At 34.3% G+C, this 16447-nt stretch overlaps 1 protein-coding gene across 1 annotated transcript; it reads right to left on the bottom strand.

Annotated features, from left to right (window-relative positions):
- Positions 1 to 590: 590 nt before the first annotated feature.
- LOC100852448 (adenylylsulfatase HINT3) lies at positions 591 to 15267 on the bottom strand. The gene is made up of 7 exons (XM_059738232.1): positions 14851 to 15267; positions 13382 to 13437; positions 10749 to 10806; positions 6674 to 6740; positions 1584 to 1639; positions 1079 to 1132; positions 591 to 996 (listed from the first exon to the last, which is right to left on the bottom strand). Exons 1-7 carry the CDS (start codon positions 15013 to 15015, stop codon positions 865 to 867), a joined length of 588 nt encoding a protein of 195 aa, XP_059594215.1. The 5' UTR covers positions 15016 to 15267; the 3' UTR covers positions 591 to 864.
- Positions 15268 to 16447: the final 1180 nt, after the last annotated feature.

Raw genomic sequence — 16447 nt, 5'->3', positions numbered from 1 at the left:
ATTATTGTGCGCCTCTACATGGATAATTTAATTTCTATAGAAATTTGCCAACAAATGTTTAAAGATTTCAAGGAAACAATGCCGCAACAAATTGAGACAAGAGATATGAGATTAATGTCCTATTCTCTTAGAATTGAGATCCAATAAATAGATAATGGTATTACATCTTACAAAAGAAATATATCATAGACATTCTAAAATAATTTAAGATGGAATTGTTAACAAAGATTCACATTCCTATTACAAAGCCATTAGAGATGAAAAAGAAAGTCATTGAATAATTAGTAAATCTCATATATTTCAAGGGCATATTAGGAAGTTTCCAGTAATTTTTACCAAACCATATATTATTTATGAAGTGAAAATTATCGATTGATTTATAGAAAAATCATACCAGTCACATTTTAAGCAATTAAACTAATTTCGAGGTATATAAATGATACTCATGATCAAAGACATCAAGGAATTTATTTAAATATTAAAATTTGCAAATATTTAAAAAAAAAACAATAGAATCATATTCGAGTACAAAGCAATATATCATGACACGATACGATTGATCCCACTTTTTGGTACTCCTTTCAAACCACTGCAAGCAACTATACCATAACATATATACATTATGTTCATTATCATTGTTCAAACATCTGATGGAAGCAATGAATATAAATCAATGTCAATATGGAAGCTGAAAAAAAGGAATATCGATGAAAAATATCAATTATAAGAGGCAAAGACATTTTGTCAGAACATGGAACTAAATTATCCTTCGAGAGCAAATCAGCAACTAATATACACGATGATCCTACAGTCATCTGGTGAAAGCTCATACCATAAAAACACAACTGCAGTGAATGATCTTTGTTAGTCTCCGGTGAGACTGGAGCCTTGATCCTTGCTTTCTTCAGCGTTGTTCAAAAAGGAGAGCTGTTCCCGGACACGGTCTGCAAGCTGCGAAGCTTCCTGGTCCAACTTTAAGGTCCGTCTCCGCAGGCTCTGCAAACATTTGTTCAACCTTCATTCCTTGGATCCATTTGAAATAAAGAAAGTTACAACTTACAAGCAAGTAGTCACATACCTCAGAAGTCCATAAGCAATCTCTTGCCTTACGAGGGATTATGTGGATGTGAGTCTGAAATTACCACATTATAAAACAGAATCAGTTTCTGCAATTAAAACAACCAAACTAGCCCATTTCAAATTTTGCTTCATACAAAGGGATGACATGGTTTAGTTTAGGTCGGTTTTTTAAAGACTGAGAGCTAAACCAAGTTGGTCAGTTTTGGTGAAACTGGGGCAGATTAAAATGGCTTAGTTAATTCAATTTGAGCTACTGACTAGAGATATTTTAGTACTGGGTTAACCTAGAAAAAGAAGGTTTATGGTTGGTTTACTTCTCAGCAATTTAAAATATTGATAAAATGAAAACCAAATTGAAACTCTCTTTTTCTAAAATTCCCCAATAGAATTGATTCGGTTCAGTTTGGTTTTCTCAAGTTCTTCAGTTTGCCAGTTTTTTTGCCTACTCCTATGTAGCTGAATGAATACTAGAATTCATGAAATAACAGGTAATAAAAACTTACATGAAATATAACTTGGCCTGCTGCTGCTCCATTGTTAACCAACAGGTTGAATGAATCTGCATGGTTCAAACTTTCCATAAGATTAGCTTTACCTTAGAAAAGGTTTCAACTATATCAGAAAGCTTCGTTTTCTAACAGAGGCAAAAGCTAATACAATCAAGTTGCTTTGAAGTTATGCAGCCGCTTACAAAATTTGGAGGAGATACGGAACTGGGTCCATACTATCTAACACTATTGATAGAATTTCCAGAATTGTTAAAAACGATTCCCAAAAGAAATTTCATGACCCTGGCCAACTTGTTTATCATGTGACCTAAGAAATCCACCTAAAGGGAAAGAATGACGGTAACAATTAGGCCTCCTCAAAGCCGAAGAACAGAATTTCATTCAAAATTCTGGCTAAGCCTAATGAGCTTTAGCAGAGGATGCTCTTCAGACATAGGTAGGATCATTTTCCAGGTACAAAGTGAGTTTGACGCAAGAAGGGGAAAGAGTACCTGAGGGAACTTTGACCTGTATCTTTAATTCCACCTAACCATGATTAAGCAGCCTTGTTACTGCACAATCTAATCTGCTTACTGTGTTTGACCTATTGTGCCACATACTATTTGAAAATCCAGGAAATCAGATCTAGTACAAGTCAATGAACTTTTCAAGAGGAAGTTACTGCCATTACACCGACAGATGCTGGAGTTGCCTGCACATCTGAGAATTCTTTGTTTCAGTGCTCTAGTTGAGCAGGCTGCTGGTGCCTTAGCAAGGGAAGCTCCAGCACCATTCTACCTTGACTGATGAGGACTCACCCTCAACACAAAGGAGCTCTGTTCATCAGGATAGGGGGAAAGATCCACTGCAATAAAAATAGATGAAACACCATAATCTCCTGAAAGTTCAATCCAATGGCCATTTTCATCAATTGTTTGGAAAACTTCTTGTGAAGGTGAAACTCTACCGATTCTTGGTCACAATACCTTCTCTATGCTCATTAGCATTTTCTGATACCTAGGATTTTTTGCTTAATGATGCAGGTATGCACTTCTAAGAAACTAATGGCATTCAACCCATGGAGCACTTTGATGAGATTAGTATTAGGGGATTGGCCAGTGGATTAGATTGTATGCATGTTCAGCTTGAGTCAAAGTAAGATCCTATTAATGGATGCTCATGCCCACTAAACTCCCTAAAGTTCTCATACTTTAGTAGACAGCCTCGATTTCCATTTCATGGATGATATGCAGAGTTAAAATTGTAGAATGGCAAATTTTGCCACAGTGAGCAAGTATTTGGAGGCATGATCTGATGTAGTGATCTTTGGAATGCCATGGAGCTTAACAATTTCTCAGAAACAAAGATCAGCCATATGAGATCAATCCATAGTTTGCTACGTTACACGAAATGTTCCATTTTAGAGAACTGGATATTGCCACTGTAATGGGGTTTTGTTTCTTAGGGTTAGGATCTGCCAACAACAAAGTTTAAACTCACATCTTATGGCGCTTCGAATTTGGCGGCCAAGTGTACAGCAGATGTTCTAGACATAAATTTTAGCATGGTGACAAGTTCTACATCACTTTCTATGACAGATGACAGATGACATCCCACACCTCATTAAGTCAATAGAAATGTTCCTTAAGAAAAGCTTCCAAAGTGAGCATTATTAAGTCCACAGCCATGTGATTTAATGATAAATTTTCAAAAAGCATTTAGGAAAAGATAAATGGTTGTCTTTGAAAACAAATACATTTCACGTAGTAAGCATTGATGATAAGGACACTTGGAACACTCCTTCCAAATTATTTTGAAATATGTATTATCTTTATAAAACTCCTTTCAGACCCTTGAATCCAATATGTTGATAAGCAAGGAATGCCTTTGGCATAATGCATCCACCCCACTTGACTTGTATGACCAAGTTATGCTTGATCTAAAAGCCTTCAAACCATTTACCATGCCTATAATTGAGTTCGTTTGATCATTTATATATCCCCAAATAATCTGCATGATCTCAGAAGAGGATAAAGTACTTTAAATATAAGGCAAGGCCAATAATAACCACAAGCTCTATAATAGTGTAATTCATAGTTGGAATAGTTTTGGGGGAAAGTTCCACTAATATAATAGGGTAAATAGGGACAACACATGGACTCATGCCTATATTTACTAAACCGTTAAATATAAGCTCATCAACTAACTTTGAAGCTCTTCATGTGCTGGCCGTGTGGATGAACGATACTGACCATTGCCCATCAAGTATGAGGTCAATGTGATGTTGGGTGTCTTTCCTAGGAGGAAAGCTATCCTCCGTAATGATATCATGGTATTCATGTAGAAGAGGTTAAATCAAAGTTGGGAGTTCATGCTTTTCCTTATTTTCCACCATGAAGAACAGAGAAAAAGCATCATCAATTCCTGTAAAAAATATTTGAAATTCAGATCTAGGGAAAATCACTTCCCTCTAGAAGTTTGGTAGTCTCTTCAGCTGGGAAAAACCTAAACCAATCTTGACCCTATTTGTTGAACACATGCATGCTCTTAAAATCATCACGTATAACCTTCTTATCATATTGACATGGGTATTTACGAAGCAACTGACAAGTATCTATGGGAACAACATCACACCGTATCTCATCTTTGTGATATTTTTCAATGAAGATTGAAGTAGGTATTTTTTATTTGCCCCTAACTGTTTTCTTTACAAAGCTATGGGAGCTTATTAGGTTGTGAAGGTTCCTTATATCAAATTCAATTTTCTCCATCATATTCATAGCAATAACATCTGCACAACTACCACCACTAATGTTAACATCGCATACTTGCTAGGTACATTAAAAGCAGAAAATTGTTGCCCAGTCAGTTTTTATCTTCTGTGTAGAAACACCAATTCCAAGCTAGAAGGAAAGAAAACTAACTTACAAACTTTAACCCTATTAGACAACCAGTTTTCCTAAAAGCTTGAGGTGTTAGAATTTACCTCACATTGTATATTATGCCCCAACACCTACCCTCATGTGCAGCCCTAACCCGTGTATGGGGCACAAAATGCATGAAAGGCAAACAAACAAATCACCTTTTTGTGATCAAAATAATTAAATAGATATGAGGGGAAGGATTTAAGCCTGGACCTCCAGTTAACCAGCGCTTTGATACCATATTGGACAACTAATTTTCCTAAAAAAAAATGAAATTAGGTTGTTAGGATTTAAGCCCACAACGTATATTATGCTCTCCAACACCCCCCTTATATGTGGCCTCATACCTGGATGTGAAGAGAGACACAATTCTTTGGGAAGAAATCATGACAGCCTTCTTCGGGCTTGCATGTGCCAAGTTTCCTAAAATAAAAAATTGTTTAAATTGTTAAGATTTGAGCCCACAATGTCTACCATGCTCTCCAATATTCACCATTACATATGACCCATGCCCATAAGCAAATAAATCAAGGAAACGTCCTTTAAGCTTGCATGTGGAGTTACTAAATTGGGAAGATAAATATGAAGTAAGATTTTAGTAAACAAATCATGGAAACCTCTTTCTAGACTTGCATGTGAGCTGACTCAATTAGGGAAGTAAATATACGGTAAGATTTGTACTCATGACTTCTTGCCAAATGAGATTCGAATACCATGTGGGACACAACTAATTTTCTTAAAGCTTAAATTGTTAGGATTTGTCCCAAAGTTTATATCATGCTCCAATGTACCCAATATTCCATGTGCTATTTGGGAGCCCCAAAAGTCTAATCTAATGCACATCAAACAGTGCGTCAACTGGAGTTTAGCAGAGGAAGTCATAGCCATTTTATTGATAGGTGTCAGAGTTGACTGTTCAATCAAGATCTGTTCTTCTGATATCCTTGTAGAGCTGCCCATTGGCGTCTTAACAAGGGATTCTCAGGTATCAAGCATTGACCCATAGCATCATAAAGCCACTACACAGATAATATTCAAAATGAATGTTGGATTCTTGCAGAAATTTCTGTGATTGTTTGGGAAATCTAGACCCACAGTGAAGAATAATTTCACATATCAAATTCTTTTCAAATAGGTTATAAAACATGTGAATAGACAAAAAACAAGTGTTATCATTACAAAGTGGTATCTCATATAAATGCATTACTCATGTAATAAAAAATAACAAATAGATCCAGGGAAATAGCTAGACACTTGGTATAAAAATTGACCCCAGATGATCAAGAAGAGGGATAATACAGTAAGGTCCTCTCTAGATTGGCAAGATTTTGTCCAAAATCTGTCTTAAGTACTAAAAAAATGGTTAACCTAAAAAGGTTTAAGCTATTAGGTAATGAACCAGCAATGTATATCAAACCAACACACACCTAACATACCACCTCATGTGTAGCCTTGCTTGCACATGGGCTCCACAAATGAGATAATAAAAAAACAAAGAAATTCAAATTCATGATGTCCAAGAACCAAAGCTCTGATAGCATGTCAAAATACCAGGTAGTCCACTGTTAAGTTATGTGCCAAAAATGTTTATGAATACAGTTAATATTTAACAATAAACTTTGAGAATATTCTCTGCTTATTACAGGTATTACAAAAAAATATGCTATCAACCCGAGACCCAGAAAAATACTTTAATTTTCTTAGGTTTTAACTGATGCAAACAAATAATAGTTTATTGCCAGTGAGAGGTCTATTTATATGCAGTTAATTCAGATATTTTTCACAAAGCTTATTTTTTAGTTTAAATTTGGGAAAAGAATGAAATACCATATAATGGACTGAGATCCACATTTGAATTTATGATTCTTTAAATGGCTATGCTTAGGGTTTAATCTTCCCAAGTAATCTAGTAAACTGGGTGGTCAGGTTTGGACCAAGGGTTTTAGTTTTATGGGCACTCAACCCAAATTGAACCAATCTCTTACCGCCTCCGGGCATCTCTAATTAACAATTGAAACCCCATTGCCATGAAATTCCCTGAACAATGGGGGTACTAAACACAGGATGGGAAGGCAATCAAGCAACAAATAGAATGTGATGTTAGTCAAAACAGTGGTAAAAGGACTATAATTACAATCTCTTTATTTATCAAAAAAAAAAAAAAGGACTATAATTACATACCACAACCAGAAGCTTTCATAATTGCATTGCTAATAAAGGGTACTTTTGAGCACATTGCAGCAACCACCTGGCAATTAGTTATTTAGGAAATTCAATGAGATTATACGATAGTGGATCTGTGAAGAAGAAAGGTGCACTTGGCACTTGAGTAATGTAGTCTCTATTTGGATCAAAGGAAGTTTCAGAGAGCAAATGAGGGGGGGAGGGGGGGAATGAGGAAAAAGGGAAGCAAAAAAAAAGTTAAGGAACATAAAACATAAGTTTAAGATCCATAATTTTTTGTCCTGTCTTTTTTCAATATTATTCCTTCCTTGAATGAAGAATATGAATTTGAAACTATACTAGTTCATTAAATTTCATGTTCTCCATATTTTCCATTGCTAACCAAATGAGAGAATAACAATTCCTTCCTATTATTATTATTACTATTATAATTACTAGTTTTAAATAATTTCCCTTATATTTTATTTTCTCCATATCCATATTTTCCATTGCAAGCCAAATGAGAGTCCTTCACATTATTGTTATTATTATTATTTTCTTTCTTTACTACTCCTCAAATCGAGATTAGCCTTTAAGCTTAACAGAAAAGGGTGCAAAGAAGAAGAAAATGAATGTTTGATTTTCATGAGTGATAGAAAAGAGGGTCATACTCCAAATATCTTCAAAAGCAATCATCCTTCTTAACCAAAATATGCAGTTTCTATAATTAGCTCAACACTACTTAATCCAATCCATACGTACATGCATAAATACTTGTATAGATATGCAAAGTTCACAAGCATCTGCAGCTTGTAACACTTAGAGTTGATGAAAGAAGTAATTAACAGAAAACGCTGTTGTATCATTCCTAAAAGCTCCCAATTCAAAGTTGGCTCCATGAAACACAGGCCTCAATCCTTAGATTGTGTATTACCACAAGCAAATTTCATTATGTAAATGAAAACATTGCTGTCCTCAGAAACCAAGGATTGGAATCATCTTCTATCAGAGTCCAAATATCAAAAGCTAATTGGCAATAGATACCCCCAAATCCATCTCCTCTATCTGCATCTGAATCCTTTAAAATTAAAGGCATGGTCTAACCAAACCGTATGGCAGTATGCTTCCTTACAAACTATACTTAAATAGAACCTCCTTCCAAAATGCAGCTTTTCATCCATAATTTATTAGTAACCAGAACTGCTTATCAAGAAAAAAAAAAAAAAATGATTAGTAACCAGAACTAATTAAGAATTTATCTTGCCTCACAACAGAGGTCCTTGGAAGGGAGAATAATTTCATTGAGCACAGCACACCAACACTTGAAAGGGACCTCCCATAAGTTCTTATGTACCATGGTAACCAAGCTAATGTATCTAAATTTCAATTCCTGAGGTACTCAAACAATTTCAATAGGTCCCTACTCAAAAGTGAGCAAACATTCCTGAAAAGAAGCTATGGAAGAGCCATCAATCCCAGACCTGTTCTCCCCATCCATTTGGAAGACATTTTTTTTTTAATAAATCTCCTCCTCTAAGAATAGTCTCTCCAACCATCCAATCTTCTGTCAAAAAATGAGGGATTTTTACAATCCCTCAATTCTATATATCTTAGTATCCCTCCCCTTGTGCAAATTTCAAAAGTGAAACTGTAGGACCCTCAAGGGGAAAGAGCATTCTGTGCAAGCTCTGAAAGATGTGTTTATCTGTTCCCTGTTTTTGTGGTCTAGAGGAAGTTTGAAAGTTAATTTTTCCTCTCTTCTTCACTTTATTGATTATTTGGATCTTGCTAACTCTTTGTTTTTCTTTTTAACCTTTTAGCATCCTTTGTATATTTCCAATGTCCTAGGGATGCACCTCTTTTTTATTTATTTATTTAAAAAAAAATTATTTTATTTTTATTGGCGCTTGCCAATATATTCTCATTGTTTTCCTATTATTCAAAGAAAAAAAGAAAAAGAATCTCAATATATTTACAGGAATAAGATGCTGATCAACTAACAATAACTTATCCTCCACCAGGATCATTTTATCATCTTCTTTTTCCTTCTAGCATCAACCATTAACTGCTTTACGGAATAGCTTGAAATTACCCTTCCTGACCCTCTTTAGTATATATATTAGTCCCCAGCTCATATCTCGCAACAAGATTTCTTCTAACCCTGCTTTGCTATAGAGATTAAGGAATTTAAGACTGTTCATAAAGAGGACCAACCCCTCCGAAGTATCCAGGTTTCCAATTTTCTCAAGTACTAATTCTTTTTATCCCCTAGATCAACTAAGGTTTCTTCATGCCATCCTCACAGCTCAGTTTTGGCATTCCTAAGGTTTTGCATACCTATGTGTCCTGCTCCCCTGATGACCTGAGCTTCACTCCTCCAATCCCTCACCAAGTCGCTAAAGTTGAAGTGTGGAAGCCTCATGTTCCCAAAATGGAAGATACATAGCCCCACTTCTGTCATATTGGAATCTATCACTATGGGAAATCACCTGGCACAAGTTAGGGAACACCTTGATGATATAGGGGAATCGAGAATCGTACTCATTGTAGAACAAGAACCTATCATTTCTTATAAAAATAGCACTGTGCTGCAAATTCAGGAAAAGGACACAATTATAAGAGATAGGTCAATTAGATTGCATTCTTGACATCAAGGAGCCCTCGTTACTATAACCCTCAACTACTGTAGAAGGCTTTAGCAACAGGAATTGTGGGAACCAAACAAAAAGTATTCCTACTGCAGCAAGACTGGGCACTGGAATTGCTGGAGGTAATTGGCAATGAATCAGGATAAAGAGTTCTCAATAGAACAGAAAACATGGCACCAGAGGGGTTTATCTGCAGCTGAGTTGATAGAGTTGCGGTTGTTGTAGTGGCAGCTATTTATCTCAAGTTTTTAGATTGCCGGAGTTTGGTTCTGGAGGGTTCTCTTGGTGTGCATACACTGGAAGGAATTTGTTGTTTATTTGTTCATCTTTCAAATCTAGTTGTTCACTATAGATTTATTACTATTAAATAATATGGAAAACTTATAAGAGCTTGGCATTATGATTATTGGGTTTAGAGACTCCATTTGTCCAAGGTTTTGGAGGTGTAGTTTGTTTGGATGCCCAAATAAAAAATTAGGTGGACAGCCTATTTGCTCGCTAAGAGAGGATCAAGGTCTTTGTTTTAGGGCATCATTAACCCCCCTGATCTTGGAACATCCTGTTGATTTTTCTTGTTTTCCTAGTTGAAGGACCTCATCCTCCCCTCTTCTATGTATTGTCTGTTGTCCATTCAAAATCAAGTGCAGGTTCTTGACACACTGCAATCATCTTCATCCGAGTCAAATGTAGATTATCATTTTCTAATATTCCACCAGCATTTCATAAGAAGAATAAGTGGAGATCAAATATGAAGCATCAAATGCAGCCTACCTATTTCCAATACTCATCCAGAAACTTCTCTCAACTTCAGTACCATTCAGATTGGTTCAGAGATACTGAGTTTCATTTTTCTCAACCGCCCTCCCACCTGATCAAGTAACCTAAATCGAATCCATGTTTCTCTATCATGTCACAGAGTGGTCCTCCACTTGTAGAATCTCATATCATCTTATAACATTTGTTCACAGGGATGAACCACCCATAATCAATTAGTAAACTGGGTGCTGCTATTAGTAAACTGGGTTCTGCTTTAGTATTATTTACAATCATACGATGTAACTTGTGCTGTCCATGTGGTTCATGTGTCATAGAGTGGGGATTTCACAAATTGTTACCCCCACAAACATAAAACTTGAGAGACATAAATTAATATTTTCTTCCCACATAACATAGTTGCCCAATTTACCATTTTAACTCCGTTTTTATTTTCCCTCAATAAAATAATTTCTTACTCAGAAGTACACATGCATATCATAAATTGGCCAATATACTTCCTGGAAACCACATAATCAACAACACGTACTATAGAATGATAAAAGAAAAGAGAGCACCACAGGTAGAAGAATTCTTTCAAGTGTTTGAGCCAGAAAGTTTATGCAGAACTGTGTAAACTTACTGCAAACAGATAATGTCTAGTTGAAAGGGGCAAATGAAAAAGAACTTACAGAAGGAGGAGTCATTTCCAAAGAGGAAAAATGAGATTTTGGGATGATAAGAGAGTGCCTATGAACAAGGACAAGTTACTAAAGACAATAAGATGAGGATAATATAGAACAATTTTCAAAAAAGAAGACAAAGAAATAAAAGCAAACCGAAAAAGGAAACATGAATACTCCAATAAGATTATCATGTAAAGCATAAAACAATAATATACTTGTATCAAACAATTATCATTCAAATCCATGGATGTGCATATCAAACAATTTAACTAACCTTATGAGAGTATGCACTTATGTTTGGTTGTGTGAATCATGCCTTTGGTTGTGTGAATTGTGTCTTAGTCATGACAGTTCATCTGCATCCTTGTCTGTGTCCGTTCTACCTAGTTCACTCCCTTGTACACCCTTGTTTTTTCAGTATTAATGATCTGATTTCCTATTTTCTATCTGTCTTGTTTGGTTGCTTTTATGGCATGTTTTGCACTTAGATCAAGTCCTGATTGGAGATTGCTTCATAAAGCCCTAAATCAATGGTTGCTAAAGTATTGTTTCCATTCATTCATGGAAAATTCTGGTCTATTAAGAGGATTTCACTAGCTGATTTGTGATATGTGTTAAGAATTGCTAGTTATTAATTTCAATTGCACCACTTTATTGGCCTTGTGCCTTATCTTCTCTGTTCATGCTGATGGATCATAACTAATTGTTTAGATGTCAGTAAATCACAAAAGAGGAAATTTTCAGGGGGACTTATAACCTTCCTGCATCATCTATTAAAATCAAACAAACAAGTTGAAGATAGGTTCATCTTATTTTTCAGTAATTACTATCTTACACCATTTCATATGACATGGTTGTTTCATATTAGAATAAATTTGAATGGAATTTCAGTAAGTTCTTGCATGCATTTGTTAGTACCATCCATGATAGATGTTAATTTGTAGTGAACTCTATTCACTACAAGTGAACCTTAGCATCTAAATAGATATTATTTTAATGTCTAACAGATTCATTGCATTTCCGATATCTCCAACCTCATTTCATTCATTTTAACATACAATTTTTTTTTTTGGGTATCAAAAACGATAAAATAGTGTATATTGATAAAAGTAGTAATAGAAGGATTAGGGATCCTCCCCACAAAATACACAAATCTGATCAAAATGTGACATAAACTCCTCCACTATACAAGGAAAGCTATACAAAATCTAATTACAAGCCAAACACGAATTAAGTTGAATAATATTGAGGGGGGTGCCTTTAAATGTAGTAGTACAAGAAGCCCATAAGGAGGAATAGAAATGAAGTAAATCCCACAGTGTCTCTACCGTTTTCCACTTTTCCTCAAAGATCCTAGCATTTCTTTCTTGCTAGACGATCCAAGGCAAAGTGAGGCAAGCAATTTGCCATATGGTCTTGCCCTTCATGGAAAACCTGAAGCCTCTAAAAGAGATGGTCATCATGTCACATATGCTTTTGGGCGGAACCTAATCCATCCAGACTATATTGAATAACTTGTGCCATAACCTCAAAGTTATTGGGCAATGTAGAAAAAGATGATCAATCAACTCTCCACCCCTCATACATAAGATGCACCAATTAGGGTTAAGGGATTTGTATGGTCTTCTCAACTAATGCACCACTCCCCATTTCAACATACACTTTCTTTCAAAGGATTAGGCACCTATGCAGAAAGAAATGGTGTATTTAAGATTTGGTTATCCCATCCTTTGGAGTTAGAGTAAAATTTTATGGCGTTAAGAAATAGAATTCAAATTGAATAGCCACTCAATCAATTTATTTTGTCACAATAGTCTCATTATCAGAGCTTTTGTTGGTTTCAAACAAGAATTAGTACACTTCCATCATAAGGGCATTGTCCTTCCTATAATACAAAAGTAGAGTAATTTTTCATAGACTAGAGCCCGTTTGTTAGTGATTCTAGGAAGCACTTTTAACCTAAAAAGTGTTTTTGAAAAAAAAATTAGATGTTTGAAAAAATTTAGGAAACACTTTTAAAAATCTAAAAAATCACTTGTAGCATTGAAAAACTATTTGTAGCATATTCTGGAAAAACACATAAAATGATTCTCCAAAAACTACTTTAATAGAAAACACTTCTACTAGAAACACTTTGAGTAGAAACATTGTCAAACGCACTCTAAGAGTTCATTTGACAGTATTTTTGAAAGACACTTTTAACTTAAAAAGTGTTTTTGAAAAAAAAATTAGGTGTTTGGTAAAATTTAGGGAACACTTTTAAATTTGAAAAATCACTTGTACCATTGAAAAATCACTTGTAGTGTTTTTTGGAGAAACACTTGATAGGTGATTCTCCTAAAAACACTTCCAAAGAAAACACTTCCACTAAAAATACTTTGAGTAGAAACATTGCAAACCGCACTCTAAGTTCACCACTTGATATTTATCTTCTTCAGCATCATCATAAAATGAAGCTTAAAAAATTTTATGAGAGATGCTATTTGTGAGATAATACTTCAACACTGCAGGACATAAATGTACAAAAAAATATACAGATGGAAACTGTGAAATCATGGTCAACCTCCAATATTAAGCAAAATAAGACTACCTTTAGTAATACAGCCAATATGCTCGCATTTCAGATAGGTATACCTTACCCATGACTCAGGGGATGTGTATCCAAAATACACAGGCACATGTCATCTTCATAAAGCTGTAACAATAAAATTTCATTAAGAATAAGAAAATGATAATCAAACTTGTAATTAAAAAAGTTGCAGCTTTCTAAATCATACCAATGACTAGGCCTTATTTGTTTGCATAGGTCTATTCTGATTAGAAATGAAAAGAGAGAATATTTGAAGAAAAACTTGTTTAGTAGAGAATGTTTCTTCTTTGTTTTGTTTTTCTTTTCAACAGTTGAACAAAAATTAAAAAAAGAAAAAAGAAAAAAGAAAAAAACAGGAAAAGAAAAGACATTTTAGAAACAGAAAAATAAATTGCCTTGTATTTGTATTTAAACTAAAGATGGTCGATTCAATTACAATAAAGAAAAATACAATATCCTTGATCATTTCTCATGATACAATTGTTTATTGAATTGAAAAACTATAGTCACAAATAGATTCCATTCATATAGGATTTTTCCTCAACAAAAGAATTTCGTCTTTTCTTGAGTATATTCTACATAACATAATAACATGAAGATATTGAGTATATGATTGATGTATAACTTCCAATCAATTAGTTAGGCAAAAAGTTATTTGTCAATGACAATAAAAAGAGAAACGGAAACAACAAAAATGCAAAGTAATGGATTTTGCTCTCTTGCTTGTATGATTTTGTCTTCAGGTCATCGTGTTTGATAAATTGCTTCATTAAGTAACAAAGCAAAAACAAAAAACAAAAGCAAAGGGAAATTGTTGCCTCACTAAGAAACAATCCTTACCCCTTCTGCGTGCCATTGGTGGCAGATAGTGAATGCAGTACAGGAAATAATTACAGTTACATAAAGTAACAGAACAAAATCATTCCTTCCAGCAAGCAATGATTTTTTGCTGTCACTGCAAACCATTAGCTTGCATGAAATTCATTATAATTCACAACAGGATCTCTTCATTTCCTCCATTTGCTTTGTGAATAGGATTTTTAAAAGAAGGAAAATTCAATGGTGGGAAAAAAATTCACCAAACAAGAATTCAATTAACTTCACGGCCAAGGATTAGCCCCTAATAATCTTGCAAGGAAGCAAGAATTGGAATTAGCAATGAAAGTGGAAATTTAATTTTAGTCTTTTTCTTAGAAATTATTCCAAACGAAGGACTTAAGAAACCAAGAACAACTCCAAAAACAACCTTCAAACCCGGCTATTGACCACGAATCATCTTGCAAAAACCGAAATAATTGTTTTTTTCATATCTGGAATTGGAAACGCAAATGGAAAAGGATGTGTTCTTCTAGAGTCTTTTTCTTCTAAGAGTCTTAATCTCTCATTTCCAAAGGACTATCAAATTGGTGAGTTCTCAAAGATTTACAGTATCATTTGCATTTCGTTTTCTCAGCAACAAAACAGAGGATCAAAGAGACGGAGAATCCAAAGCTCCAGAAACAAGCACAAAAAAATTACCTTCAAGGCCGGGGATTGACCGCGAATAATCTTGCAAAAAACGCAGAAATTTGTTTGTCCATTCTCGGAACCGGAAGCGCAAATGGAGGGGGAAACAGGGGATGATTTGGAAGCCGTAGTCGGGCGGAGATGAGAACAGAGAACAGCAAGTCTCCAATTCTCCATAAATATGTATATAAATTGAAGAATTAGGCTAATGATAAGAACGGGAAATTGGAAATGATGAGCTGGAGTTTTGAGAAATGTAGCAGCGAAAATGATGAAAGAAAAACAGAAGGACCGATGAATGGGTCATGGGGGTGGTGACTGGTGGCGGCAGCGGGCGTGATAGTTGGTGGTTGGCTGTGGTTATCCGCTGGAAGGGTGTGGGGTCGTGGATAGAGGTTTGGAATGAGGCTTTGTTAGTTTACTTCGATACTTTCTGTTGCCTGCTCCGAAATGGGAAAAAAGCCACCCTCTTTCTCTTCCCTTGTTTTTCACTATTTTATTTAAAAAAAATTTATATATTTTTAAATTATTTAAGAAGAAATAAATAAAATGAGTTTGAAGAAGAGTATAAAAATAATTTATTGTGTTTAAATTTATTTTTTATTTTTCTTTATTTATTTTTATATATTTTTATTTTTTATCTCATATTTTCTTTCAAATGTTTGGAAACCAAATATAGTCTTAATATTTTCATCAAAATATAAACCATCCGAAGAATCAATATCAAAAAGAGGAAAGAGAAATTATAATATTTAATAAAAAAAATTATTATGTAGAATATTGAATATAATAAAAAAAACTAAAAACAAAAACAAAATTTACAGTAAAATTCATTCTTTGATATTTACTCGACTCTACTTTCAATTCAAACCCTAAATAGCCTTCTCTACTCATTCAATCTCTCTTTACTTCTCATTCATTTTTCATTTCTAACCTTACATCAATTCAATCTCTGCTTTACTTCTCATCGTGTTTAGTATGTGGTGATGAAAAGTGAGGAGGAATATTTTATTTTATTTATTTATTTATTTTTATATTTGGATAACTCAATTAACAATTGCGAATGACATAAAAAATAATTTCAATATAAATGAAATCAAGGGTGAGATTCCAATTAGTATTTAATTGGAGGCATTTTGATTCATTCAATGTAAGTTGCTTTCAAAACACTTTTCAAAAAATAAAAAATAAAAAACTTAATTGGATAAGTTATTTTTAAAAATGATTTTATTTATTTATTTCCACTTTGTTAAAAAAAGTATAAATTCGATTTGTATACTATAAACTAAATTTAATTCAAATTTTATTAAAAAATAAAAATAGTTTTGTAGTTACAAATAAATTAAAAAATAAATATTTTAATAAATTACGAACGTTAATATTATAATAACATTCCCCCCTTTCAATCCTTATTAAGTAAGCCTTAAGTGTCTCCCTTCCATGTAAAAGAGGCCGCCCATGGATGGTTTGGAATTAGTTAACTATTTGGCTACCTCATTTCCTTGGTTTTAAAGTAAAAAGGTCGCTTATGGGTTGCAATCACGTGCTCCTTAAAAGAAGGGGGTTGCACCACTAAGGAGTGGGTGTCCTTATAGAGCCCTTAGTGGCA

Source organism: Vitis vinifera, chromosome 7 (genome assembly GCF_030704535.1).
Source record: "Vitis vinifera cultivar Pinot Noir 40024 chromosome 7, ASM3070453v1".
Classification (NCBI taxonomy): Eukaryota; Viridiplantae; Streptophyta; class Magnoliopsida; order Vitales; family Vitaceae; genus Vitis; species Vitis vinifera.
This window is presented reverse-complemented; position numbering and strand designations above follow the sequence as displayed.

Coding starts and splice junctions, on each gene's coding strand:
- LOC100852448 (XM_059738232.1), bottom strand. CDS start 15,015: ATGGAGAATTGGAGACTTGCTGTTCTCTGTTCTCATCTCCGCCCGACT. Junction 1,640..6,673: donor TATGAAAGCTTCTGGTTGTG/GTATGTAATTAT, acceptor TGAACCATGCAG/ATTCATTCAACCTGTTGGTT. Junction 997..1,078: donor ATTGCTTATGGACTTCTGAG/GTATGTGACTAC, acceptor AAATGTTTGCAG/AGCCTGCGGAGACGGACCTT.